General features: G+C 54.2%; 5 protein-coding genes across 5 annotated transcripts in view; 2 read left to right on the top strand and 3 right to left on the bottom strand.

Annotated features, from left to right (window-relative positions):
- Positions 1 to 133: 133 nt before the first annotated feature.
- ETH_00012930 (ABC transporter, putative) lies at positions 134 to 9,556 on the bottom strand (the record flags this gene model as incomplete). The annotated part of the gene is made up of 13 exons (XM_013372512.1): positions 134 to 829; positions 1,199 to 1,380; positions 1,594 to 2,005; positions 2,174 to 2,438; positions 2,861 to 3,132; positions 3,259 to 3,508; positions 3,768 to 3,995; positions 4,285 to 5,673; positions 5,833 to 6,149; positions 6,968 to 7,110; positions 7,558 to 7,659; positions 8,456 to 8,674; positions 9,118 to 9,556. 13 exons carry the CDS (start codon positions 9,554 to 9,556, stop codon positions 134 to 136), a joined length of 4,914 nt encoding a protein of 1,637 aa, XP_013227966.1.
- A 3,743-nt stretch (positions 9,557 to 13,299) lies between these two features.
- Positions 13,300 to 17,089, top strand: ETH_00012925 (26S proteasome regulatory ATPase subunit, putative; the record flags this gene model as incomplete). The annotated part of the gene is made up of 10 exons (XM_013372511.1): positions 13,300 to 13,423; positions 13,650 to 13,769; positions 13,978 to 14,072; positions 14,351 to 14,604; positions 14,775 to 14,878; positions 14,980 to 15,098; positions 15,298 to 15,406; positions 15,736 to 15,828; positions 16,602 to 16,673; positions 16,971 to 17,089. The coding sequence occupies 10 exons, from the start codon at positions 13,300 to 13,302 to the stop codon at positions 17,087 to 17,089; spliced, it is 1,209 nt and encodes a 402-aa protein (XP_013227965.1).
- Positions 17,090 to 18,326: 1,237 nt separating this feature from the next.
- On the bottom strand, positions 18,327 to 18,815 carry ETH_00012920 (uncharacterized protein; the record flags this gene model as incomplete). Its single annotated transcript, XM_013372510.1, has 1 exon — positions 18,327 to 18,815. One exon carries the CDS (start codon positions 18,813 to 18,815, stop codon positions 18,327 to 18,329), a length of 489 nt encoding a protein of 162 aa, XP_013227964.1.
- Positions 18,816 to 19,626: 811 nt separating this feature from the next.
- Positions 19,627 to 25,609, top strand: ETH_00012915 (uncharacterized protein; the record flags this gene model as incomplete). Its single annotated transcript, XM_013372509.1, has 14 exons — positions 19,627 to 19,893; positions 20,177 to 20,308; positions 20,519 to 20,654; positions 21,073 to 21,134; positions 21,659 to 21,809; positions 22,106 to 22,241; positions 22,576 to 22,606; positions 23,020 to 23,105; positions 23,572 to 23,658; positions 23,878 to 24,022; positions 24,237 to 24,392; positions 24,750 to 24,893; positions 25,123 to 25,197; positions 25,454 to 25,609. The coding sequence occupies 14 exons, from the start codon at positions 19,627 to 19,629 to the stop codon at positions 25,607 to 25,609; spliced, it is 1,764 nt and encodes a 587-aa protein (XP_013227963.1).
- A 642-nt stretch (positions 25,610 to 26,251) lies between these two features.
- Positions 26,252 to 26,736, bottom strand: part of ETH_00012910 (zinc finger (C3HC4 RING finger) protein, putative) — a gene marked incomplete at both ends in the record, with an annotated part of 1,627 nt that continues 1,142 nt past the window's right edge. Inside the window, one exon of the mRNA XM_013372508.1 lies at positions 26,252 to 26,718. Coding sequence (XP_013227962.1) covers positions 26,252 to 26,718 — 467 coding nt within the window. The remainder of the gene's footprint in view (positions 26,719 to 26,736) is intronic.

Here is a 26,736-nt window from a genome sequence, read left to right as displayed (position 1 = left end):
TGCGGCTCAGCAGAACTTGCAAGTCGAAAACTCGAAAAGTGAAAATCTCTGCGCAGAAAAGGTCTTTTTGGCTCATTTTAAAGCGCGCAGAAGGCCAGAGTAGGAAATAAAAAGCTGGGAGCTTCAAAAAGATTCAATTTTGGCCTTGGAGGCACTTTTTTACGAAAAGTCGAAACTTCAACTCCGAGTCTATTTCCCCAGGACTGCACTCCCCCACCTTGCGGCCCCCAGCCAACACCCACACCCGCTGGCAGCCCCGCAAGGACGAGAGGTGGTGGGCCACAACGAAGACACAGCACTGCAGCAAGTGCTGCGAAAGAATTTCTCCAGTTGCGCGCCCCGCTGCTGCTGCTGCTGCTGCTGCTGCTGCTGCTGCTGGGGGGGGGAAGGCGGCGGGCAGGGCGCCCGGCGCGCCGCCCTGCGGCGCTCCGCCGTCCTCCCCAACGGCAGACTCCTCCCCCTCCTGCTGCTGCTGCTGCTGCTGCTGCTGCTGCTGCTGCTGCTGCTGCTGCTGCTGCTGCTGCTGCAGGTTGTTGCCGATGACTTCGCCCCACAGCTCTTCTGCAGGCGGCTCGTCAATGAGCACCACTCGCAGTTTGTCTTCGTCTGCGATGAGGCGGGCCAGAGCCAAGTAGCGCAGCTGGCGGGCCGAGAGCGTGCACCTGCTGCTGCTGCTGCTGCTGCTGCTGCTGCTGCTGCCGAAGCCTGCTGCTGCTGTGTCCGCAGCAACTACTGTGTCCAGCTGCAAGCCTCCCGGAAGAGAAGAAATTAATTCTTCGAGGCCAACAGCTCGCAGAGCTTTCCAGAGAGTGGCTTCCGAGTGTACGTGCTGCAGAAGAAAAGAAACGAAGCAAAAGCAGCTGCAGCAAAGAGCAAAAAAAATTTTAAAAGAATTCAAAAAGGAATTTAAAAGGGAGTCAAGACCAACACCAATAAAAGAAGAGAGGTTTAATGAGCCTAAACAAAGGCGAAATGAAAAAGATAAAAAATGAAAAAGAAGAAAAAGCTCGCAGGAAGAAGCAGAAGAAAATGAAATTGTTAGAATGCAATAAGCACAAAAGATGAGTAGCCATTGCTTCCGAAGCAGAAACACCAGACAAATGTGCAGCAGCAGCAGCAGCAGCAGCTGCTGCTGCTGCTGCTGCTGCAGCTGAGGTGCAGCGAAGCAGCAACTTGGGGGGAGAAGCAGGGGTCGCACCCGCGGGTCGAGGACGTCTTTGACTCTCCATCCTTCGAAGATAATGGACCTTTGAGGCAAATAACCAATAATGGATTTAATTAAATCTCGAGACAAAGAAGACAAAAGAACTCCATCTATTAAGATCTGGCCTTTGTGGCAGGGCACCAGGCCAAACAGCGCCTGCAGCAGCGTCGATTTGCCTGAAACGCTCAAAACGCGGAACTTCTGAACTACAAAGTGGAATTTTGGGTTTTTAAAGCCAAATTTATGCAGTTAAAAACTAAATTAATGCATTTAAAAGTTAAAGTCATGCATTCGGGCGTTTAAAGCTTTCTTTTCCGTTCAAAACCTCGAAAACGGACATTTTGCAATAATTCAGGTGTCTGTTCGTACACCCCAACACACACACCCACCAGCTCCTGTCCTCCCTACAATTCCAATTCTTTCTCCTGTCTTCACTTCCGCGGAGAAGTCCATTATGCTTGGCTTCAGCAGATACGCTGGCCGCCGAGGCGCAGCAGCAGCAGCAGCAGCTGCTGCTGCTGCTGCTGCTGCGCCGTCGGCTTCCAGGTCCCTCGGACCCCCTGGGGGGGCCCCTGGGGGGCCCCCCGCGGGCGCCCCGGGGGGGGCCCCCGGGGGGCCCCCTGTGGGCCCTTCTGGGGTCATTTCGCTAAGAACTCCCTCGTCTTCTGGGGTGTATGTACGGTAGCGGATTTCCACATTAATGAACTGCACTCCGGTGCGGGTCTGCGGGAGAACAGCAGCAGAAACTGCTGCTGCTGCTACTGCTGCTGCTGGCTCGGGGGCCGTGTCTTCCAAGTAGCTCTGGGAAGGACAAATGCAGAGACAAGAAAAGCTGCAGAAGAAGAAAGTGGAGAACTTTAAGAACTTGTTCTGATGCTGCAGCTATTGTGGCTGACTGACAGTTACTGCGTGCGAGAAAACGCAAAAAAAGACGAGTCAGCAGCAGCAGCAGCAGCAGCAGCAGCAAACCTGGACCCTCTCGACGGAGCACATGTCCTTTTCGGTTGCAGTAACATTAGTAAGAAAGCGCCTGAGGGCTCCTGCAATGGAAAGAGAATAAGAAATGGCGAGTCCGACGAGTCCGATGTTTGTGGGGTTTTCAGGTGTACGTACACCTGAAGACCCCACACCCTGCGCAAACGGCGAAGCCTCCAGCAGCCGCGGAAGAGTTGCATTTAAAACGATGAGGGGGAACAGCAGCAGCTGCAGCCGAATGTTGGACCAGGAGTTGACTCTGAGAAGCAGCAGCAGCAGCAGCAGCAGCAGCAGGACAGGTGAGACAATTGCATGCAAAGCGCACGCTGCTGCTCCAAAAGCCGCCTTCCAGCTAAAGAGCTACGAGTGCAGGTGCAGCAGGTGCAGTAGCAGCAGCAACAGCAGCAGCTTCTGCTGTGACGGAACTCCGAGAAGCAGCAGCAGCAACAGCAGCAGCAGCTTCTGCTGTGACGGAACTCCCAGAAGCAACAGCAGCAGCAGCAGCTTCTGCTATGACGGGACTCCCACCAGCAGCAGCAGCAGCTGCTGCTGCGACGAGACCCCCACCAACAGCAACAGCAGCAGCAGCAGCAGCAGTTCGGCTGCGACGGGACTCCCACCAGCAGCAGCAGCAGCAGCAGCAGGCGTTTGGGTGGGGCGTTTGTGGGTGTGTTTGCTGACCCCCACTGCGTGAGTTTGGTTCTTTGGCAGAGTTCCAAATGCGTTAAGAAATGAGTTTGGAAGAAGTTTTGTTTTTGGAGATTAGAAATGATTTCTTTGCCAGAAAGGGCCTCGCTGAAGGCTGAGAGGATTGGGGAGAAGGAGAGGAGAGAAGCTCTTTGAATTTCGCGCGAAGAGCTCCGGAAATATCGAAAAACCATCAAATAAAAAGAAATGATCATCAAAGGCCAGAGGGGAAGTACCCAGCGGCAGGCGAGGCTGAGGACGGCGACCTGTACGTACACCGCAGCGCGCAGCGGCGAGTTTGCGAAAAGTCGAAAACGAAAAAAAATTAAATAAATTCGAAATCAACTCCGTTTTTTCTCCTTTTCTCGCGCTCAGGTGTACAGACACCTCACCGAAAGCGCGCAAGACACTGCAGCTGTGCACGAAAAGCCGATTCTCCGCAAAATTCCAAAATCAATTATTGAAATGTCGCTCGCAAACCGATTCAGAATCCGCCCCACGGGGTTGCGCGCGTAGAACCACAGCGGCGCTGTACATACACCCCACCACAGCTGCTCGTGCACTTTTCGAGCTGCTTTCATCGAGCCCTTCACTCCCACAAGTTTTTCACAAAGTTCAAAAACCATGTTCAAACAAGACAGCCTGCAGCAGCAAACACAGGCCCGCGCTGCGGCTCAGAGGAGGGCGGGTAGCTGCTGCTGCTGCTGCTGCTGCTGCTGCCTGAGAGGGGGGGAGGGCAGTTGCTGCTGCTAAGGGAGGGAGAGGGAGGGGAAAAGAGCAGCAACAGCTGCTGCAGCAGCAGCTGCTGCTGCTGCGTGCGCAGCAGGCCACAGCACCAATAGCAGCAGCAAAGGCGGAACTACGCAGCAGCAGCAGCACCACCAGCAGTAGGAGTACTCACCCGACGAACACAAGCAGGAAGCGCTCGTGCACAAGGGCGGCGCGCAGGCTGCTGCTGCTGCTGCTGCTGCTGGTTGCTGCTGCTGCTGCTGCTGTGTCGGAGTCTTCTGGGGACTCCGTTGTTGTCCAGCGCGCGAGCCAGAGGTCACTCAGCACATCTGAAATGCTTCCGAAAGTGACAATTAGAAAAAAAGAAATGGACAAAACTCTTCCAGTTTGTCTCAAGTACCTGCGCGAAGTTTCCGCAAAAACGCATGCATGCAAAAGCCCCAAAGTGGGGAAAAGCGGCAGCAAGCAGCAGCAAAAAAGCCCCAAATTTGAGGCCAAAAACGAGCCCCTAGGCTTCTCTTTAAGGCCACTTTTGCTGCTGCTGCAGCACTGCTCGCAGCTGCTGCAGCAGGGGCGCTGCAGCTGCAGCGCTGCACCTGCTGCATTTTCTGCTGCTGCTGCTGCTGCTGCTGCGGCTATTTCCTGCCGCTGCGGGCCGCTGCTGCCTTAAATGCCATTTGCTGCCTCACCACAAATAAGACTTCAGCCCAACTACTCCACTTTCAATTTCTTCAGTTAGAGGAATAGTTCTTTCACTTTTTATTTCTGCGAAAAGATCTGCAGCAGCTTCGGGCTCTGCTGCTGCTTGCTGCTCGGGTGTACGTACACCCGCCGCCTCGCTGTTGCTGCTGTCCTGTGCCGCCCAAATGTTCTCAATCGTGCCCAGCGGCTCCTCTGCTGCTGCTGCTGCTGCTGCTGCTGCTGCTGCTGCTGCTCCCGCTGCTGCTGCTGCTGCAGGTGCTGGGGCGCCGAGAGCTGCTGTGAATTCGGCGACGCCGCCGCGCCAGGCAATGGCGCCCTTGACGAGTCTGCAAATGGTGAAGCGCATCTGCTGCTGCTGCTGCTGCTGCTGCTGCTGCTGCTGCTCGGGGCCTGCGTGGGCCGTTTGCTGGCGCATGAGGCCTATGAGGGAGTTGTCGTTGAGGCAAATTAAAACTGCGGAGTTTTTTAAAAGGCCTTTTGGGCCGAACAAATTTTGAAAGAGATTTGCGGCGACGGCCAAGTCGAGGCTGTTGAAGCACTCGTCGAAGCAGAGCAAACAGCCGAGTTCGGAGCTCTCTTTTTGCATTTCTTTTTGCAATTCTGTTTCATTTTGGACTTTATTTTTTTCTTTAAGTTCCATTTCCAAAAAAGTGCGCAGCAGCGGCGCGCGCCGCCGCCGCGCCGCCGCGGCCGCGAGGTGTCTGTACACCTCAGACTCCAGCTGCGCCGCCGCGCGCTGCCGCACTTCACTTTGCGTTATTTTTGTTCTTTCTGGACTTTTTCGAGTCCTCAGCTCGTGCAGTTTGCAGCAGTAGACAGCTCGAGCGATGCCGATTCGAACGCGCTGCCCGCCGCTCAAATCGAGGCCCCCCTCGTCGACTTTTCGCAAATCTCCGTGAGCCCAGCTGCTGAAGTCCGCCCCCAACTCGCATGCAGCAACAACTGCAGCATAAGTGCTGCTTTCAAAGGGCTCTCCGAAGGTTATGTTTTCCCGCACGGTGCCCCCGCACAGCCAGGGCTCCTGCGGCACGAAGCCCACAGGCGCTGCTGCTGCTGCTGCTGCTGCTGCTGCTGGCGCTGCTGCTATGTACAACGCCCCTCCAGTTTGCTGCAGCTCCAAACGACGCAGCACTGCCTGGATTAGGCTGCTCTTCCCGCTGCCGGGGGGGCCCGTGACGAGGACCACCTCCCCGCACTTCAGCTCCAAGTTGATGCTGCTCAGACACAACCTGCTGTTGCTGCTGCTGCTGCTGCTGCTGCTGCTGTAGGCAGCTGGGGGGCTCACGGGGTAGGCCTCGGGAGTGTAGACAGGGCCAGGATGCCAAGTGAAGGAAGCAGATACCATAAGGACCCTCAGCGTTGAATCTTGTATAGCCCTGAGAGTAGCAGCAGCAGCAGCAGCAGCAGCAGCACACAACAACACACACTCTAGTAACAACTGATATTTTCAGGGGGATAATTACAGCAGCAAAGGCAATAAACGGAATCTCAAAAAAAGAGCAGCAGCAGCAGCAGCAAATAAGCCTAGTTCCTACTGCAGCAGCTGCTGGGCCATATCAAGCAGCTCTTGTTCCTTCATTGCATCTTCTTCTTCTCTTCCATTTTCTCTTAGGCGAGGACTCAGCAGGGGCTGCTGCTCTGCCTCCACCGCAGCAGCAGCTTCTGCTGCTGCTGCTGCTGCTTCTGCTGCTGCTGCTGGACGCGAAGTGAAGAAGAAGCGTTTGACTCGGCTAAGGGAAATTTGGCCTTCAATTAAAGTGGACAAAGTGTAGGGCAAGTCTGCAAGGGGCCCCACAAAGTTGTCCATAACATGAATAACGGGAATAACAAGTTCAGCTTTCATGTTGAGGGCCTGCAGCAGCAAATTGCGCAGCAGCAAAGCAATAAATGGCAGTAATAATCATAATAGTTGCATTTAAAATGCAAAATTGTACAAATTGGTTCCTTTAAATTGCTTTTGTGGTTTTTTCCACGTCTTTTAAGCTCCAGAGGTGTACGTACACCCGAGGTGCCTAGACACCCCAGCAGCAAACTCACCCCGGCCCGCCCTTGAATGAAGGGAAGAGTAAAAGCAGCAAATGTTGCAATCGAGGTGGCAGCTCCTGAGACGCAGCAGCAGCAGCAACAGCAGCAACAACAGCAACAGCAGCAGCAGCGGGGGAAGAAGATGAGCGTTCTTGGGCTGTAAAACACCGAGAGCCGCAGCAGCTGCAGCAGCAGCAGCAGCTGCAGCGCTGCAGCAGCAGCAGCAGCAGCCCCAGCAGCAGCAGCTGTTTGAATTCCGGGTGTCACTGCAGTGTACGTACACCTGGCAGCAGCAAACCGCGGATTTCGCTGCAGCCACTGAAGTTCATTTAAATGCAAATTAAAAGAAATGACTCAAAGTGGATTCAAATAACTCCAAAAAGACATTTTCAGGAAATAAAAAGTAGAAAGAAATGGCAAAAATCCAAAATCTGCAGATGGATTTTATAAAACTGAGAAGCTGAAAGAGTTCAAATAAAAGCAGAAATGGAGTGTAACGACACCTGGTTTTGCCCCTTTGTTAAGGAGTTTGTTTGTTGCTTAAAAGTGGAAAGAAAGAATTAATTTGAAGTAAAATAATTATTTTATTTTGCATTTTGTTCACCAGCTGCTGCAGTGAGCCAGTAACTCAGGCCCGAAAGATACATGCGAAAAGAACTCCAACTGAGTTCTTGATTTCTTTCTTTTTTTAAAATTTCTTGTGCAACTTCTTCCCAACCAAGAAGCCGCAAAGTCCGCATTTCCGAAAGACACTCGTGCGTCCTTTCGATCCTTTTGTCTCTTCTTTTCTGAATTCAAAACAAAATAAAAACCCAAATTTAACTGCCAAAAGCTTCAGGTGTACGTATACCCGAAAAACACACTTTTCCCCAAACTCCAGCTGTACGTACACCCGAAAAACGCGCCCCACTCGCTCAGCTGTATGTGCACCTGGTCGCGCCTAGACGAAAGGGGATTTATATTGAAGGATTATAATTAAAAGATAAACTTGGACTTGGAAATGCTTCTCCGATTAATTAAAATACCCTCTTCTGCTTTCTAAACCCTTATTTGTAAACCCTTATTTTTAAACCCTCAAACACCCTTTTTTCCAGAATTTCAAACATTAGAAATACCCTTTTCCCTCACAACCCAGAAGCCTTTTCCTCCCCCTGTTTTTAAACCCTAAACCCCCTTCTGTCCTGTTTTTAAAACCCTAAAAAAGGGTTTTGTGGGTTTAAAACCACCAAACGCACCATAAAAGGCACTTTCAAACTGCTGTTGTAGACCTCCAAACAAATCGCAAAAAAAACAATTACAAGTAAAGTCAAAACTGCCGGCAAACAGCTGGAGCCAACCTGAAAGAAAGAAATCAAAATTAAAACAAGTTTTAATTATTTAATTCGATTTTAATCATTTAATTTAATTCTAATTTAATTAATGCATACAAGGTTTTAATATTTAATTTAATTTTAATTTAATTAATGCAAACAAAATTTTAACTATTTAATTCCATTTTAATCATTTCATTTAATTTTAATGCAATAAAATAAAAAGACATTTAAAGAGAAATGTTTAAATTTAAAGAAATTAAAGGAGAAACAATCGAGCCAAATTGACATCCATGCAACTTCAAAAAATGAAATGTGCAGACAGAACTTGACGCTTTTGCTGCAACAGACAGGGCCTTGCTGCTGCTGCTGCTGCTGCTGCTGCAGCAGCTGCTGCTGCTGCTGCAGGGCGCCTTGACTTTGGTGTTAAATGATTTTAAGCTTTTATTTTTCACAAATGCAAAGTAAATGAACCAGGCATTACTTGCTTCGAAGAATGCAGCAAGAAAAGAGAAAAAGAATAAATGGCACAAATGAAAAGAATTAAAAAGCAATTTAAAATAAAAAGAAGAAGTGTTGCTGCTGCTGCCCACGCCCACCTGCATAGCCAGCAGCAGCGAAGCCAGGCCAATGCGCAGCGGCAGCAGCACAAGATCTGCTGCAGTTAGGACCATTTCTGCAATTGAAGGAACATCAACAAATATTAAATTAAAAATAGTTCCCTTCTTTGCATTTGTTAATCCCGAATTTGCTTCTTTTGACGCGCCGTCCGCGCCGCTTCCACGGGGCGTACGTACACCCCAGCGCCCCCGGGTGTACGTACACCCCGGCGCCCGCGGCGCGGGTGCTGGGGTGTATGTACACCCCGGAACCACCAGCGCCAACTCGGGACTTTTTTCAAAGTTCAGAATTCGTTCGTGAAGAGAATTCAACAAAGCTGCTTCCACTCGAATGGAAGTGCGACAAATATAAAAGTCCAAGTGGCTGTCCAGAAAGACCAGCAGCAGCTGCAGCACAGACAGAGCTGCAGCAGCAGCAAAGCCTGCGCCCAGCAGCTCGCAGCAGCAAACAAATGCAGCGAATTAATAGCAGCAGCAGCAACCAAATGCAGAGATTCAATAGCAGCAGCAGCAAACAAATGCAGGGAATTATTACCAGCAGCAGCAAACAAATGCACAGAATTAGAGGCAGCAGCAGCAAAAAAATGCATGGAATTAAAAGCAGAAGCAGCAGCAAGCAAATGGAGGGAATAAAGGCAGCAGCAGCAAAGCAATTTGGAGGGGAATAAAGGCAGCAGCAGCAAACAAGTTGAGGGAATAAAGGGCAGCAGCAGCAAACAAACGGAGGGAATAAAAGGCAGCAGCATCAAACCAGTGCAGCAAAAAGAAAGAGTGCAGCAGCCCAAAGCCCCCCAGAAGGAGCTGCTGCGGCGTCTGTACAGCTGGGGTGTATGTACAGCTGGGGTGTATGTACAGCTGGGCTCACCGCGGGCCCAGAAGCCGGGGAAGTTCATTTGTTCACTTTTTAGAATTTGTCGCAGCAGCAAAGTATTTGCAAAGCTGAGGAGTTCTTTAAGAACAGCCCAGGCAAAGGCTGTGGCGAGGGGCCCCCAGAAGAGCCTCAGGGTGGCCCGCAAGACAGAGGGGGCCCCCCGGGTCTTCTCCTCCTGCAGCAGAAGGGCCCCCAGGGGCCCCTGCTGCAGCTGCAGCAGATCTGCTGCTGGCAAACCCGGCAGCTCCTGCGGCCGCACAGAGCCCCCCAGACACCGCACATTCACAGGAGACAGCCACGAGAAAAACAAACGGCTCCACCAACCCGCAGAGTCGTACGAGCTGCTGCTGCTGCTGCTGCTGCTGCTTTTGGTGGTGGTGCTGGTGCTGGGTTTGAGGGGGGGCCCGGCCAGGCCCGGAGAGGAGGACGCCATGGCGTCGCTGGGTTGCTGCTAACAGACAATAAAGATCATTCTTCAAATTTAAAACTAACAGACAAAGAAGGTCCTTTTTCAAATGTATAAAAGAGAAGAAGCGGAGGGGCGGCTGCTGGGCTTGGCGGGTGGCTGTCTGGGGTGTATGGACAGCTCGGCGCGCGTAGAAGTCTCGCAACAAGTCCGGCGGTGACGATTCAAATCAAATAAATGAATCAAATTAATTAAAAAAGACTATACAATTAATTTAAAAGCAAATAAATGCAAATAATGTGCAATTAAATGCGATCGAGGCCTTCACTGCGCAGGGAAACGGCGAGTTGAGCACAAGACATTATTAACCGCCGATCGCCGCCGCTGTCCGTACAGCACGCTGGCGGGTCCCCCGCCGTAAAAAAGGAATAAAAAGAATTAATTTTAATTTATTTTTATTTAATTTAATTTTATTTTCGTTTTATTTTACTTTTGATCCGAAAATTCCGCCAATTTAGACCTGTTTGCCCCCTCGGCCGCGGGCGCAGCCGACTGCGCGTGACCACTCAGGCCTCTGCTGCTGCCTCTGCACACCAATGGTCAATTAAATTGCAAAGTGCCCATTTATTAAACAAATTTAAATTAATTTTTATTTAATTTCTCTTTACAAATTTATTTGTTTTGCAAAATGGCCATTCAGGCGGCGCCGACACACCCCAGGCTCAACCCGCCGTCGGGCGTTCTCTGCGTAGCCCTAAACCCTAAACCCTAAACCCTAAACCCAGGACTCTAATTGTTGAATTCAATCAGAACGAGTTCTATTTAACTCCATAAACAGCAAATACAGCAAACCCTAAACCCTAAATCCTATACTCCAGATCTCACATTTTTCTCCAATCCCCCGGCCATATCTTCTTATTTCCTGGCCCCTAAACCCTTAACCCTAAACCCTAAACCCTAAACCCTAAACCCTTCACTTTCCCTGTGAGGCTATTGAGTCAAAAAAGCTTTCTCCGCTTTCCATCTTGCTGCGGAGGTCTTAAAGAAATTTTTCTTTTTTATTTTCTTTAGTGCCAAAAACAAAGAAGAAACTTCCTTTTTACTTTGTTGAAGGATAACTCAAAACTTAAGACTAAGTGGCCAATTATGTGGCTAGCTAGCTAGCTAGCCGGCCAGCTAGTTGGCTAGCTAGCTGGCTTGTTAGCTAGTTAGCTAGCTAGTTAGCTAGCTAGCTAGCTAGCTGGCTAGCTAGTTAGCTAGCTAGTTGGCTAGCTAGCTAGCTAGCTGGCCAGCTAGTTAGCTGGCTGCCCAGCTGGCTAGCTAATTAGCTAGCTAGCTAGCGAGGCAGTAGTGACCGCAGCAGCAGCAGCAGCAGCAGTTGTAGCAGCAGCAGCTGCAGTTGCTGCTGCTGCTGCTACCTCTGGTGCAGGAGCTCATCTGCACTGCAGCAGCTGCTGCAGCAGCTCTTTGCTGCTGCCTTTTGCTGAAGCAGCAGCAAAAGGCAGCAGCAAAGAGCTGCAGCAAAACGCAGCGCGGCGCAGCACTGTATGAGCAGCAGCTGCAGCAGCTGCAGCAGCTTTCTGGCCTTTAGTGCTTTTGCTGCTGGATCTAGAAGGCAGCAAAATGGCATTTTAATTATTAAACGCTTAAATAATAATGTAAATAATTAATAATTAAAAATGCCATTTTGTTGCTAAATGTAATGTTTCTTAATTTTGTAATTCTTTTGCATGCAGCAAAAGGCTGGAGCAGCCGCAGCCAATTTGGCTCTTTTTGTGGCATTTTTAACTTTAAAAAAACTATTTTAATCAAATAAAAATTAAATAATTAAAAGAGGGATAGCAGCAGCAAAAAGCAGCGCAGCAGCAGGGCCTAGCAGCAGCAAACGGCGCAGTTGCGCAGCAGCAGCAGCTGCTGCTGCCCCTAGCAGCTGTAGCCACAGCAGCAGCAGGGCCACAGGATTGAATTACAAGCTACTTTGTTGAGTTTAATTTATTTTTAATTCAATTTAAAAAAATTAAATTACTTCAAATTATTAATATTGTAATTGCATGCATGCAATCCAAGTTAAAACAATTAAACCCCTTTAAATTGCTAGTTTTCCTAGTTTCATGCTGCAGCTGCTGCAGCTGCCGCAGCTGCCGCAGCTGCTGCTGCCACTGAGGGCTCAGCAGCTCTGTGGGGACTAAGCAGCTTGAAGACATCTGCGGTGCTGCTGTTGCTGCTACTGCTGCTGCTACCAAAGAAAAGGCCTGCAGCAGCATCAGCTGCTGCTGCTGTTGTTGTTGCTGCTGCAGCCGCAGGAAAGGCCTGCTGCAGCAGCTGCTGCTGCTGCCCATGGAAAGGCCTGCATCGGCTGCTGCTGCTGCTAGCTCTGAGCTGTAAAGGCCCACATTTCTATCTGCTGCTGCGGCCTCGTGCTGCTGCAGCTGCAGCTCCACGGGACTTTTTTTGAAGATGAAAATGAAAAACAAATTTGCAGCAGCTCAAAAGACACAAAAGCAGTTTTAAAAGACTGGTGCAAACCCTAAAAGGAAGTTTGCAGAAACGCTAGAGAGAATGAAAAGTAAACTTAAGAGGGGGGTTTGCTGCTGCTGCGGGGGGAGTAGAACAGGCAGCAAGTTAGTGAGTCTATCATCATTAAAAATTAAAAATTATTTAATTAAATAAATCAAAAGAATAAAACCCAGAGCTTATTTGCACTAGACAAGAAGCTGCTGCTGCCGAAGAAGCCGCGCAGCAGCGGCAAGTGACACAGCTGCGTAGAAGCCTCGCAGGAAACCGCGAGGAAAGCGGCAATTAAAGGCCGTTTTCGGGGATTTAGGCATTAAAATGAAGCTTATTTTGTGGAAATAAATAAAGGAATTAACAACAAAAATGCATTTGTCCACTGGATCCGCGGAACTCGGGATTTGTGCAGGTTCGCCAGCCCCTGCGGCTGGCGCCGACTGCATGCTGCAGCGGCGCGGATTCCCCGGTGTTGCGCATTTTGTTTTTCTTTTGTTGAATTAAAACTCAATTTATTAATTCAATTATTAATTACTTAATTGCTGCGGACTGCTGAGTTCATTTTCGAAACATTTGCTGCGCAGCTGCAGACCCGCAACAAGTGAGTCCTCGCTCAGCGCGCCATCCAGCAGCTCCCGTTCTTCTCCGTTTTTTCGTCTTTTTACATTTTAAAAATTCCAATTGCATTTTAATTTTATTTCTCTTCTTCCTAGAGAGCTGAAAAAGCCTCAAATCGGCCGCTAGGGCTCGTGCTCGGCCCCGCTCGAGCCGCCGCACCGCTGCTGCTGCTGCGTTTTCCCGCCTCTTTCCCCTTATTTTCCTCTTTTTGCTCATCAGTGCCTCTGAGAAGGCCAGAACGCCTGCGACGCAGCAGCAGCAGCAGCGGCTGCTGCTGCTGCGTTGCTGCTGCGGAGCCGTGTCTGCTGCTGCACTGTCAGCAGCAGCGATGCATTTCTTTTTTGAATCTCTTTGCCCTTCTCTTTGTAGTTTCATATCCTGGCATTTATGGGTTAATTTAAAGGGTTCTTTCTCTCTCCCATTTGGTCCGCAGGTGTACGTACACCCCAGTTTCTTTTTCGCAAAATTCAGAATTCAAGTTTCCTCACTTTTATTTTTTTGCTGCTGCTCACAGGCCCTGGCAGCAGCCTCAGGTGTGGGCGCAGCGGCGCCTTTTTGGTTGTCTTTGGACTCATTTAAATGGACTTGCTGCGCTTCCCGTTGCAGCTCTAAACGCAGCAGCAGCAGCAGCAGCAAAACCCAACATGACTAACCAGCCGAGCGCTGGGGCCCCACAAAACCCCCAAGAGGAGGAAAGGGCGCGGGCGCTGAGGGCCTACGTGGCCAAGATAAAGGAGCACAGGGAGTGGGCTGCCAGGGTCAAGAAACGTCAGTCCAGCAGCAGCAGCAGCAGCAGCAGCGGTAGCAGCAGCAGCAGCAGCAGCAGCAGCGGCCGCGGCGGCGGCAGGGCCACTCGCGGCCGCGGCAGCAGGCTCCCAGCAGCAGCAGCGGCCGCAGCGCTGCGGCTGCGCCGACAGCGCCCGCAGCAGCAGCTCCCCCAACAGCAGCAGCAGCAGCAGCAGCAGCAAAGTGTGCCGTTGTGTGCTGCTTGCAGTGAGGGAAGAGACGAAGCTGCAGTCGAAGAAGTACGAAAAGACAGAAGATGATTTGAAGGCGCTGCAAGGCGTGGGGCAGCTCATAGGCGAAGTGCTGCGGCAGCTCGACTCCGAGAAGTGTCCGTCCAAAGCTGCTGCTGCTGCTGCTGCTGCTGCTGCTGCGGCTGCTGCTGTTGCTGCTGCTGTGTTCGCTGCGCCAGCTGCAGCTGTTGCCGCTCCAGCCTTCGCCGCTCGCGGCGTTTCAGCCCCTGCAGCAGCAACTGCGTGACGCCACTGCTCCACCTGCTGCTGCTGCTGCTGCTGCCGCTGCTGCTGCTGCTGCTGCAGTCATTGTGAAGACTTCGAGCGGCCCGCGATATGTGGTCGGCAGCAAACCGAAGCTGGACAAGTCGCTGCTCACTGCGGGGACCCGCGTGGCTCTGGTGCGGCTGCTGCTGCACTGAGGCCCCAAACCCTAAACCCTAAACCCTAAACCCTGCACTCAAACCCTGCTGCTGCAGCGCCTGTTCCCCTGCTGCGCGGCGGGCTTGCTCCCGCCGCTGCTGCACTTCAGCTGCCTCGGCCGCGCACTGCTGCGCTGCTGCTGCGCCGTCGCTGCGCTGCTCGGTAGCTTGGCCGCCGCCGCCGCCGCCGCCGCCGCTGCTGCTGCTGCTGCTGCTGCTGCTGCTAGGGGCGCGGGGGCCTTGGATGTTGCGCGCAGGACATGACGACGCTGACGGTGATGCGGCGGCTGCAGCGGGAGGTGGACCCGCTGGTGTTCAACATGCTGCACGAAGACCCCGGGAATGTGCACTACTCGGAAGTGGGAGGTTTGAGTGAACAAATTCGGCAAATGCGAGAAGTAGTTGAGCTGCCGCTGACGAATCCCGAGCTGTTCAAGCGCGTGGGCATCAAAACCCCCAAGGGCGTGCTGCTGTACGGCCCCCCCGGCACCGGCAAGACCCTCCTCGCCAGGTCCGATCTTCACCTTTCCGGCCTCCCTGGCCTTTTTTCGACTTCATTTTCGTGTTCCTTTTGAAAAATGCTGCACAAAAATGTCCTTATTCCCCAGCTTTCCCGGAAAATGGCCCCGGATCGGCCCCCGAACTGCGCTGCTGCTGCTGCTGCTGCTGCTGCTGCTGCAGGGCCATGGCCTCCAACATGAGCTGCAACTTCATGAAAGTCGTCGCCTCCGCAATTGTGGACAAGTACATCGGCGAAAGCGCCCGCGTGATTCGCGAAATGTTCGGTGAGCTCCGCGGGCAGCTCCGGTGTACGTACGCCTCACCTGCAGCAGCAGCAGCAGCAGCAGCAGCAGCAGCAGCAGCGGGAGTTGCTGCTGTGCTTCAGGCTACGCAAAGGACCACCAGCCCTGCATCATCTTCATGGACGAAATCGACGCCATTGGCGGCCGCAGATTCTCCCAGGGCACTTCTGCTGATCGCGAAATTCAGCGGACTCTCATGGAGGTGAGCTTTTTTATTTCTTTTTCTTTTAAAACCATTTATTTTATTAATTTAATTTAATTTAGTTTAACTTAATTAATTTAGTTAATTTAAGTCTTTTAAATCGGATGTTTTGCCGAGGGATGAGCTGCTGCTCGAGCCCTCGTCACGCCTTTCTGAACTGGCGCTGCTGCTGCTGCTGCTGCTGCTGCTGCTGCTGCAGCTGCTGAACCAGCTAGACGGCTTTGACGAGCTGGGGCAAGTCAAGATCATCATGGCCACCAACAGGCCCGACGTTTTGGACCCCGCGCTCATGCGCCCGGGGCGCCTCGGTGAGTACAAATTTACTGCTGCTGTTGCTGCTGCTGCTGCTGCAGAGCAGCAGCAGCAGCTAGGTGGGTGAAAGAGGGGTGAAGGATCGGTTGTTGCGAGATTTTGTTCCTTCGATTCTTTCGGGTGTCTGTACACCTGAAATGCTTGCATGTTCTAATTGCGTATTCTTAATAGGACTAGAAATGGCCCCACATTACCATTTATTATTATTATTATCACCATCATCGTTATTATTATTATTCTTGTTATTATTGTTATTATTGTTATTTTTATTTATTATTGCTGCTGCTGCTGTTGCTGCTGCTAACTTTTGCTGCTGTTCGCGCAGACCGCAAAATAGAAATTCCGATGCCGAACGAAAGCGCGCGAATAGACATTTTGAAAATCCACTCCAGCAAGATTGCCAAGAGCGGCGACATAGGTTTGCAACAAATAAAAGCTGCTGCTGCTGCTGCTGCTGCTGCTGCTGCTGCTGCTGCTGCTGCTGCTGCTCCTGCTGCTCCTGCTGCTGCTGCTGCTGCTCCTGCTCCTGCTCCTGCTGCTCCTGCTGCTGCTCCTGCTGCTGCTCCTGCTCCTGCTGCTGCTGCTCCTGCTGCTGCTGCTCCTGCTGCTGCTGCTCCTGCTGCTGCTGCTGCTGCTGCTGCTGCTGCTGCTGCTGCTGCTGCTGCTGCTCCTGCTGCTGCTGCTGCTGCTGCTGCTGCTGCTGCTGCTGCTGCTGCTGCTGCTGCTGCTGCTCCTGCTGCTCCTGCTGCTCCTGCTGCTGCTGCTGCTGCTGCTGCTCCTGCTCCTGCTGCTCCTGCTGCTGCTGCTGCTGCTGCTGCTCCTCCTCCTCCTCCTAGTGTTGTTGTTGCTGGTGGTGGTACTGCTGCTGCGGTGGCTTCTGCGGCTTTTGCTGCTGCACGTGGTTCTGCTGCTGCAGCTGCGGCGGAGGCAGCGACTGCTTTGCAGCAGCAGCAGCGGGCTGCTGCTGCTTGCTGCTGCTGCTTACTGCTGCTGCTTGCTGCTGTTGCTGGCTTTTTCTTGACTTTTCTTTTTAAAAAGCCTATCTAAATGAGTTTCTATTTGAAAGCAGCATCACCGAATATCTTTTGCTGATTTTTTGTCCATTTTTTCTCATTTTTGCTTCTTGAAATGGCCAATTACATTTCCTTTCTTGCTGCTGCTGCTGTGCTGCTGCTGCTGCTGCTGCTGCAGACTTCGAAGCAATTTGCCGTTTGTGCGACGGCTTCAACGGAGCAGATTTGCGAAATGTTTGCACTGAGGCGGGTGGGTGTTTTGGGGTGTACAGACAGCTGGTTGTTGTTTGCTGCATCTGAGGGATGCATTTAAAATGCAGAATTTGAATTGAAATGAATTGGAATGAATTTAAATGAATTTGAAAGAATTTAAATGAATTTAAATGGGTTAAAATGAATTTAAATGAATTTAAATGAATTTGAATGAATTTAAATGAATTTAAATGAGTTAAAATGAATTAAAATGGATTTAAATGAATTTAAATGAATTTAAATGAATTTAGATGATAAATTAGTTTGTTTTATTTCCTTTCTTGCAACTTTTCAGGAATGTTTGCCATCCGCGCAGACAGAGATTATGTCATTGAAGAGGACTTCTTCAAAGCCGCCAGAAAAATTGCAGAAAATAAAAAACTCGAAAGCAAACTCGACTACGAAAACATTTAATCCCACATTACACAGCCAGCTGCTCCTGCTGCAGCAGCTGCAGCAGCAGCAGCTGCAGCTGCAGCAGCTGCTGGAGCAGCAGCAGCGGCAGCAGCTGGGGGCCGCCCTGGTGTACGCGTACACCCGAAGGCCCCGCTGCCAGCGCCGGGCGAAAGGTGGAAATTGAAACTAATAATAGCAACAACGACAACAACAATAATATAATAGTTGTAATAATAATAATAATAATAATAAAAGAAAACCCTCTTGTGCCGACGGGCGCAAACGGCCTGAGCCGGGACTTCGTGGGGTGTATGTACAGCTCCGGGCTGTCGCCCGCAGCCACAGAGAGCTTTTGGAAAGCTGAGGGGCCCAGCAGCAGCAAATAACAGAAAATAAATAAAAATAAAAATATATTTATTTTGCAAAACATATTTTAGACTTCGTGGGAGCAAATCTTATTGAATGAGGCACCTGCAGCAGCAAACGCAGCGCCGCTGCTGCTGCTGCTGCAGCTGCCTGTACACCTGAGCTTTTCAGGTGTACGCACCCCCCGAGCTGGCTGTACACCCGAGCAGCTACTTGAAGTTGCTGCAGCTTCTACTTGGCGTTGTTTATGCACATTTGTGGCTAGCAGCAGCAGCAGCAGAATGGAGAATAAATTACGAACTAGATTTAGGAAAAGAGCAACTTTTTGAGCTGTCTAGACACCGCAGCAGCGAGCAGCAAAGGGGGCCCCGCCGCAGCTCAGAAATCTAAAAGTGCAAAAAGAGTTTTCATAGAAGTAAAAGTTTTGATAGAAATAAATGAAGCTCCGCTGCAGCAAGAGCGCGCATGCATTCAGTTCCCCTGCGTCCCAGCAGCAGCAGCAGCTGCTGCTGCAGCACTGCAACGCAGCAGCAGCAGCCCCGCACACCCCTGCGTGTCTGCTGCTGCTCTTAACGAGAATATCTCTTTTCCATCTCCGCATGAACTCCCTCTGCCCTCCCTATCTCTGCTGCTGCCGCTCCCCTGGGGGCCCCCTGGGGGCCCCCAGGGGCCCCCCAGGGGGCCCCCTAGGGGCCCCCTAGGGGCCCCCATAGAGCCCCCTGGCGCCCTCAGGGTTCCCCCAGGGCCCCGCACGCCCCCGCGGGGCCCCCCTGGGGCCCCCCTGGGGCCCCCCGGGGCCCCCGGGGTCCCCCGGAGGCCCCCGAGGGCCCCCCGAGGCCCCGGGGGCCCCCCGGGGCCCCCGGGGGCCCCCGGAGCCCCGGGAGGCGCGTCAAATGCCCATGGCGCCCTCGATTCGGTCGTGGAGAGTGAGGAGGGGGCCCCCCTCGAGGTCGGGCTTGTCTCTCCCCAAGTAGTCCTGCGGAGAAATGGAAATGTCGAGGCCCATGAGGGTCTGGAGGCCCCAAAGAGAAGAGGGGAGGCCCGGGAGGCGCTGCGCTGTTGCACACAACTCTCTTTCTGTTTTGATGCGAAGTGCTGCGTAGCTGCCGAAGGCAGCAGCAGCCCGCTGCAGCTCCTGCTGCTCCGCAGCGCGCAGCAGCTGCTTCTGCTGCAGCTCCAGCGGGTGCGGCGGCACGCCCCGCGGCGGCGGCCCCGCGCCCCGCCGCCCCGCTGCTGCTGCTGCTGCTGCTGCAGCAGACGGGAAGCCCTCGCGCAGCGAGTTGTTCAGCGGCTCCTCCTGCAGGCCCGCGGACCCGCACAAACCCCCCAGGCCGCTCGACGCTGCAGAGGCAGCAGCAACAGACGCCGCGAGGTCCATCGTCCTGCAGGAGCCGCAGCAGCAGCAGCAGCAGCAGCGGGAGAGGGAGAGGGGCTCTGGAGACGGGAAAGCGAGCTTTGAAAGGCGCCCTGGGAGTTGCAAAAGGTCTTTGGTTCAATTGGAAGACATAAATGCAAACACGGAAGCTGCGGCAGCAGATGCTGCAGCAGGCGCCGCCGCATGCAGCACACCTGCTGCGGCCGGCGCCGTCCGGTCGGCGGCAGACAGCAGCAGGTCCGTTCCGGGGAATTTCGCGGGAAAGCGGGGAGAAAAAGGGAAATTTGATGAAATTAAGGCATTTTGTGGTCATTAAAACTCAAGAAGAACGAAATGGGGGGCGTTTGTCTATGTCTCGCGGGGTAAGAGGAAACGCTGACGGACACTGGCTGCTGCTGTCTCAGGCCCGCTGCAGCAACGCCGCGAAGTTAGGAGAAAGATAAAGGCCCTCTGCTGAGTTAAAGTTGAACTCCCGACGTTTTGAGTTTTTGAATTTCCGGTCGTTTCGTTTTCGGAGTGGGTGCGGCGTCTGAGGTGTACGCACACCGCAGCGCCGCCTCAGTCGCCGCGTCCGCTGCTGCCGCCGCTGCCGTTCAGTTTGCGTCTTCTTCTGCGGTAACCTGCGCGATCCTGCTTCCTTCTTGAGTTAAAAGGAGTTTAATAATCATCTGCGGCTTTTGAAGTCCGCTTTCCGCGCGGGTCTCGCCGCTTCGGGCAGTTCCGTGCAAGTTTCGCACCCTGGGCGTGCGGCGCTCCCGACTCTGCGGGTTTGCGGGCGCGCAGCAGCAGCTTTCTCTCCGAAAAGGGATTTAAAATGGAAAATAAAGACATTTCGGCCGTGGTGGAGCGCGTGGCGGCCACGAAGGCCGCCTGGGCGGCGCTGCCGCCGCAGCAAAAACTTGAACTTCTCGACAAACTCATGGACAACTTGAACGCCCACGGCGAAGACCTCCACGCCGCCTCCGTCTTCAAACGCGACGGAGACCTCAAAGACGCTCCCGCTTACTCCGCGCTTTCCGCTGCTGACCTGCAGGCCCTCCAGAACGCCTCCAGGGCCCAGCACTGGCTCCACTCCTCCATGGTGACTTCCTGCTGCTGCTGCTGCTGCTGTTGTTGTTGTGTTGCTGCAGCTGCTGTTGCTGCTGCTGTGGTGCTTTTGGTGTTGCAGTTGTTCCTGCTGTTGTTGCTGTTGCTACTGCTGCTGTGGTGCTTTTGGTGTTGCTGTTGTTCCTGCTGTTGCTGTTGCTGCTGCTGCTGGTGCTGCCGCTGCAGCAGCGGTGGGGCGGGTGCCGTGGGCGTGGGCGCGCACGAAGTTCGAGGTGTACGTACACCAGGGCGTGCTGCTGCTGCTGCTGCTGCTGCAGCTGGTGAGCAACTGGCTCAGCATTATTCGCGAGTACTTCGAAGCTGTTGTCAAAACGGGGGCCCCTCCGCCCCCCCTGGCTGTGAGGGAGGCCCCTGCGGAGGAGGGAAAGCCCCAGCGGCACATCGTCAAGGTACGCTGCTGCTGCTGCTGCTGCTGCTGCTGTTGCTGCTGCTGTTGATGACTGCGTGCTTTTGGCCCGCTTTCGCTGCAGTCGGACCCGGCGCTAGGCAGCCGGGCGTCCCCCAGCAGACCTGTAGCTTCCTCATTTTCGCCAGTGCTGCTGCTGCTGCTGCTGTGCTGCTGCTTCTGCTGCTGCTGCTGCTGCTGCTGCTGCGTGCAGGTGGGCCCCTCGGGCCTGCTGCACACGACGCTGGTGACCTGCGGGTCTCTGGAGCTGATGGTGGAGGGCCCCGTGGAGCAGGAGCTGCTGCACGAGAGGCCCCCTGGGGTTGCAGCAGTTTTGGGGGCCGGCAACTGTGGGTTTGCTGCTGCTGCTGCTGCTGCTGCTGCTGCGCTGCGCCTGTGCCTTCCTGGGCTCTTTCTGTTTTGAGGGGCTTAGTTGCTGCTGGAGTTTTGCTGCTCCTAGTGGCTTCAGCAGCTTCACGTCTTCCTAAGGCGTAGTTGGCTCCCTTGTTTTATTTGGCTTAGAAGCTGCTTACACAAACAGCAGCAGCAGCAGCAGCAGGAGCAGTAGCAGCAGCAGTTGTAGCAGCAGCAGCGCGGTATATTATTCGCTAGAGGGACCGGGGGGCAGCTGATAGCTGCAGGGCTGCTGCTGCTGCTGCTGCTGCTACGGAGTCCGGGGACTGCGCTGCATCGTAATTGCTGTCTTTCCTGCTGCTGCTGCTTCTGCTGATGCTGCTGCTGCTGCTTGTTGCTGCGCCGCACGTGCAGTCGACGGCCCCGTCGATTTGCTGACTTCTCTCTTCATAGAAAACAAAGTTTGCATTTACAAAGTGAGAGCTTCCCGTGGCATTGAAGACTTAATTGGTTGAATTAATTAATTAATTATAATTAACTAATTAATCAATTAATTTGATTAATTAATTTAATTAATTGAATTCAGAAAAGCAGTTTGCATGGACCTGCGCGTACACCCCGCACGCCGCAGAGGTGACCATACACCCGAAAGTCCCACAGCTCGAATTTCATTTTTATTTTAATTTTTAATTTTTCTTTTTGCATGCATTCTAAAACTCTCGTGTCTTCTGGGGCCTCTTCCCACTCTTTTGCTGCTGCTGCAGCTCTGCTGCCAGCCTGCTGCTGCTGTCTGGGGTTGCCTGCTGCTGCAGCGCTGTTGCAGCGCTGCTGCAGCTCTGCAGCAGCAGCAGCAGCAGCGCTGACTTTGGGCTTAGGTGCAGGAATGCCCACACTAGTTGCCGTCAGCTGCTGCTCCAGCTACTACTACAACTAACCACTGCACCACTATTACCGCCGCTGCTGCTGCTGCTGCTGCTGCTGCTGCTGCTGCTGCTTGCAGTTGAGCCCGTTCAACGCGCGTTTGCTGGAGCCTCTGGAGAAGATCTTCGCGCCTTTATTGGAGGCGAACTTCGCAGCTTTTATTTTCGGAGGAGTCGAAGAAGCAAAAGCGCTTCTCCACCACCCCCAAGTCGACAAGTGGTTCATGACTGGTCAGCAAACACCCAGGGGCCCCCACAGGGGCCCCCCAGGGGCCCCCAGCCCTTCTGGGGCCCCAGGGAGTTGAAGGGGGCCCCCACCAGTGGGTCGTCAACTCGCTGGGGGCCCCCCGAACACCGTGGGGGCCCCCCAACACCCTGGGGGCCCCCCAACACGCTGGGGCCCCCCCACCTCCGGGGGGCCCCCCACTCTGTGGGGGCCCCCTTGGGTCTCAGGGAACGATTTGCTGCTGGCGGGTTTCGGGTTGGGCGTGGAGGTGTGGGGCGTGGGGCGCGGGGTGTACGTACAGGTGCAGCAGCAACAGCGTACAGCATAATCTGGGGAAGTCCGGAGCCGCAGCAGCAGCCAGCTGAGCCTCTTTTTAAAAAGCCAATGACAGTGGAGTTGGGAAACTGCACTCCTTGGATAGTTTGTCCCGGAAAGTGGCGAGTTTGCTGCACCTTTGCTGCTGCAGCGCAGCACACCGCCCTGCCCTGCTGCACCTGCTGCTGCAGCGCGCCTAACCGCCTTGCTGAAGTTGCTGCAGCGCAGCACAGCGCTTTGCTGCAGCGCAGCACAGCGCTTTGCTGCTGCTGCTGCTTCTGGGGCTCTTTTGCGGACTTTCGGGAGTTGCAGCTGCTTTGTTTGCTGCTGTTGCAGCAGCTGCTGCAGCAGCTGCTTCTAGTGACGCAAATGGCACTTTTCGTTTCATTTTTTGAAGCAAAAAATGCCAAGTTTTTTTTTAATTTTCCAATTTGCTGCTGATGCTTTTTGCTGCAGGTCCCGCAGACAGCTGAAATGGCACGCCGCTGTACGGACTTCGACAAATTCAGAATCGAGTTCTTCCAAATTCTTGCTGCTGCTGCTGCTGCTCATGTTGCTGCTGCTGCTGCTCATGTTGCTGCTGCTGCCGCCCATGCTGCTGCTGCTGGACTAATTCTAAGTTTTACTTTCAGCTCCCTTATCTGGCTGCCTGCACTATTTTGTTCTAGACACAGGGCTTTGGGCCAGCGGGTGCAGCAGCTGCTGCAGTAGCAGCAGCAGCTGCTGCTGCAGCAGCAGCTGATGCAGCTGGGGTGCAGCCTCTTGTATGAATAAGCCTCTATAGGCCGACGCTGCGGCTGCAGTCCCTCCTACACTTTTCTGCCCTCGCTGCTGCCTGCGGCGCTGCCCTGGACAGCACCTGCTGCTGCTGCTGCTGCTGCTGCTGCTGTTTTGCTGCAGGCCATCGCAGCAAGTATGGCCTTCAACGGGGCCCACATTTGCGCGCATCCGCAAGTGCTGGTGACTTGCAAGAACTGGCCGCAGAGGCAAGTTTAGGTGTATGTACACCTCAGGTGTCTGTACACCTCAGCTGAGGTGTCTACACCTGAGGTGTCTGTACACCTCAGAAGGGCAGAATTCAAAAGGCGGCAAGTGCCGCTTTTGCTGCTGCAGGCCGTTTTGCTGCTGCTGGCTTACAGCCCCGCAGCAATTCAGTTTGCTGCTGGAAGTGGCCAGCAGCAGCAGCAGCAGAAGCCTTAGGGGGCCCTTACAGCCCCTCTAGCGGCCCGTACAGGGCCGCAGCCGCCGCTGCTGCTGCTGCTGCTGCTGCTGGCTTTGCTGGGCAGCTCATAAATATTATATATGCACATAGAATCCACACCAGCGTCTATACACACATGTAACAGCCTAGGAGCCGCATGCAAATATATAAATGGGATTTAAATCTAGATTTAAATTATATATTTGACATTTAATTTAGCTGTGGGGCTGCGGGTTTTGCTGCGGACACAGAGAAGAGTTTCTGCAGCTCATTCAGTCCTACATTCAAGAGATCTACTACGTGGGCTGCTACTACCCAGACTTCTCCTCCCGCATGGAGTGCGCCACTGCAGCAGCAGCAGCAGCAGAGTCTGCTGGCAGCAAATTGGCCTTCCAGCGAGGCCCTAGCACGGCCGCGATCAGCAGCAGCAGCTGCTGCTGCTGCGGCGGCGGGCGCGTTCGGCTCCGATTCAATAGCGGCGGTTGAAGAGTTGCTTCCTTCGCATGCACGAGCGCCTGCGGTCTGCTGCTGCTGCTGCTGCTGCTGCTATTTCGCAGGTCTTACAAAGAGAAGCTGGTGGCGATGGGGAAGAAGCCGGAGGAGTTTGAGGCCCCCGTGCACTGCCCAATTTCGAAAGATAGCGAAATTAAAAACATTATTTTTGCAACAGATCTTCCGGAAGATTGTTTCTTCACTCGACAGGTGAGCGCGCGGGCTTGTCCGGGGTGTACGTACACCTCAGGAGGTGGAGCGAGTGGTGCGCCGGTCACTTTTTGCATTTTGCAAATTCTTGAATTTCGGCGGATCCGGCTCATTTTTCGAGCTTTTTGTTGGAATCTTCGCGAAATAAATAAAGCTTTTGGATTTCTTTTACCTTTTTCGCGGAATTTCGCCTTTTTACCGGCGCTTTCCGCAGGAAACCTTCTGCCCGTGCTGCGGCGAAGTGCCCCTGGACACCGAAGCCTCCATTGCAGCTTTCCTCCCCGCCGCAGTCAAATTTGCAAACGAAAAAGTCCACGGCGGACTTTCCGTGAGCATTTCAGTGAAGCCTTCGACAGCAGCAGAAGAGCAGGTGAGTTCCCCACCTGCTGCTCGCTGGCTTTGCAGCTCGCTGCTCCCCCGCTTCCAGGGTCTAGGGTTTAGGGTTTAGGGTTTCGCGGCCAGGGCTCCTACACGAACCCCAACTAGAGGCTTCCGCCGATCCGCGCCGCCCCCTTGGATTCCCTTCGCAGCCAAACTAGCAGCAGCAGCTGCAGCAGCAGCAGCAGCAGTGTGCGGTTGGCTGCGCGGGGGGCGCTTTTGCGCGTTGGCTGTGTGTGCCTGGTTTCCTTTGAAAGCTCCGCAGCAGCAACGGCCGCTGCTGCTGCTGCAAAGGCTCCAAAGAAGCCAAGACCTGCTGCTGCTGCTGCTGCTGCTGCTGCTGCTGCAGGCGCTGGAGCTGGCAGTTGCGGACTTGAACTACGGGGCGGTGCACATCAACATCGACACCAAAATGAGTATTGCTTTTCCCTCTCTCGTTTGGGGCGGCTGCCCCGGCTCCACCATCTACAACCTCAACTCCGGAATCGGATTCGTAAGCTGCTGCTGCTGCTGTTGCTGCTGTTGCTGCTGTTGCTGCTGGTCGTGGTGACAGTGCTGGTGGTGGTGGTTTTCTAACTGTTGCAGCGCTGCTAGTTCTCCAGCTGTTGCTGCTGTTCCGCTGCTGCTGTTGCTGCTTCGCTGCTGCTGTTGCTGCTGCTGCTGCTGTGGTAGCACGTGCTTCTAAGGGGACTTGAAGTCGAATTGGAGTCAATTTGCTGCAGATTGGAAATTGCTTCGGCTTCAAAAGAGCCACAAAGTCCATTATCAGGGCCCCCTTCTTGAACTTCTCCCACGTGGTCAGCTCCAGCCCCAACTACAGCTTTTTGCTGCTGCCGCTGCTGCTGCTGCTCTGCCGCTGCTGCTCTCGCTGGTAGCAGAAGCAGCTGCCGCTGCTTCTACCTGATGGTGCTGCTGGCAGCAGCAGCTGCTGCTGCATGTTTCTGCTGTTGCCGTTACTAGCATCAGCAGCGGCAGCTGCTGCAGCTGCAGCCGGGCTTTGCTTCTGCTTCTGCAGCTGCTGCTGTGCTCTGCTGCTGCTGCTGCTGCGTGCAGATTCTGGCAGCTCCGAACGGGTCCAATGCAGCAAAAATGGCGAAGTTGTGGCGGCGAATTGCTTTTGCTTCTTTCCAGCGCCGCAGCACTCAGGGCTGGTTTAGCTTCGCGGGCAGCCTCACTAAGATTGCCAGTGCCTTTGCTGCCAACCTCTGACCTGCCGCTGCTGCTGCTGCTGCTGCTGCTGTTGCTGCTGCTGCTGCTGGCCGGCGGCGGCGCCCGGCGGAAGCGTGCAGCCAGCTGCTTACGGGCAGCTGCTGCAGCGGCGGCAGCTGCAGCAGCAGCAGCAGCAGCAGAGGCGGCAGCCGCGCTGCAGCAGCGGCAGCAAAAACGGCAGCTGCGCTGCTGCTGCAGCAACAGCAGCAGAGGCGGCAGCCGCGCTGCAGCTGCGTGTGTTAATAGCGCAGCGAGAGAGAACCAGAGGAGTAGAATGGAGAGCAGCAGCGCTGCTGCTGCTGCTGCTGTTTGCTGCTTCCCTTTTCCTGAACAGCCGAAACGAGTTGGGGCTGCTGCGCACTTCCAGGTGTACATACACCTCAGCGCAGCAAAGCAAAAGCCTCTAATCGCCTGGGGGTTTTAAATGCTTCTTCTTTTTGAGAAGCATTTGAATTAAACAAACGAGAAATAAGAGAGACAATTATCACTTGCTGCTGCTGCTGCTGCTGCGGGACACAGAGGGGCCCGCAGGCTCAGCGGGGCACCAGTGCAGCAGCCCTGCTGCTGCAGCAGCTGTTGCTGCAGCAGCAGCAGCAGCAGCAGAACGCTCCCTGCTGCCGAACAAAGTTGAAGTTTTTTCTCCTAAGGGGCGGCTGTGGGGCCGCCGCGAAGAGCAGCGCCGTTTCTCTCCCCTAACTTGCTGCTGCTGCTGCTGCTGCTGCTGCTGGGTAGCTGCAGCAGGAAGCTGCTGGGGCTTTGCTGGTGCTGCTCCTCCGGCTCCAGGGCCTCCTCCGGCGCAGGAACTGTGGGGGGCCCCCCACTGGGGCCCCCCTGGGGCCCCTCAATGGGGGCCCCGCAGAGCGCGTCGCCGGGGCCCTCTGGGGGCCCCCCCGGCCCCGCCCCCGCCCCACAGTCCGCGCCCTCCCCCGCTGCAGTGGGGGCCCCTACTGAACCCCCTCGCCCTCCGGGGCCCCCCGCCCCGGGGGCCCCCCCCCCGGGGGCCCCCGCTCCGTCGGGGTCCCGCTGCGGGCGCGCCTCGGGGCCCCCCTGGGGGGCCCCCTCCGGGCCGCCGCCGCCCGGGGGCGCCCCGGGGGCGCCCGGGGGCCCCCCTTCCTCCCCCCCCGGGG

Source organism: Eimeria tenella, genomic scaffold, assembly GCF_000499545.2.
Source record: "Eimeria tenella Houghton genomic scaffold, Eth_scaff10, whole genome shotgun sequence".
NCBI classification, from domain to species: Eukaryota; Apicomplexa; class Conoidasida; order Eucoccidiorida; family Eimeriidae; genus Eimeria; species Eimeria tenella.
Note: the sequence above shows the minus strand (reverse complement) of the source record. Positions and strands in the feature narration are given on the sequence as shown.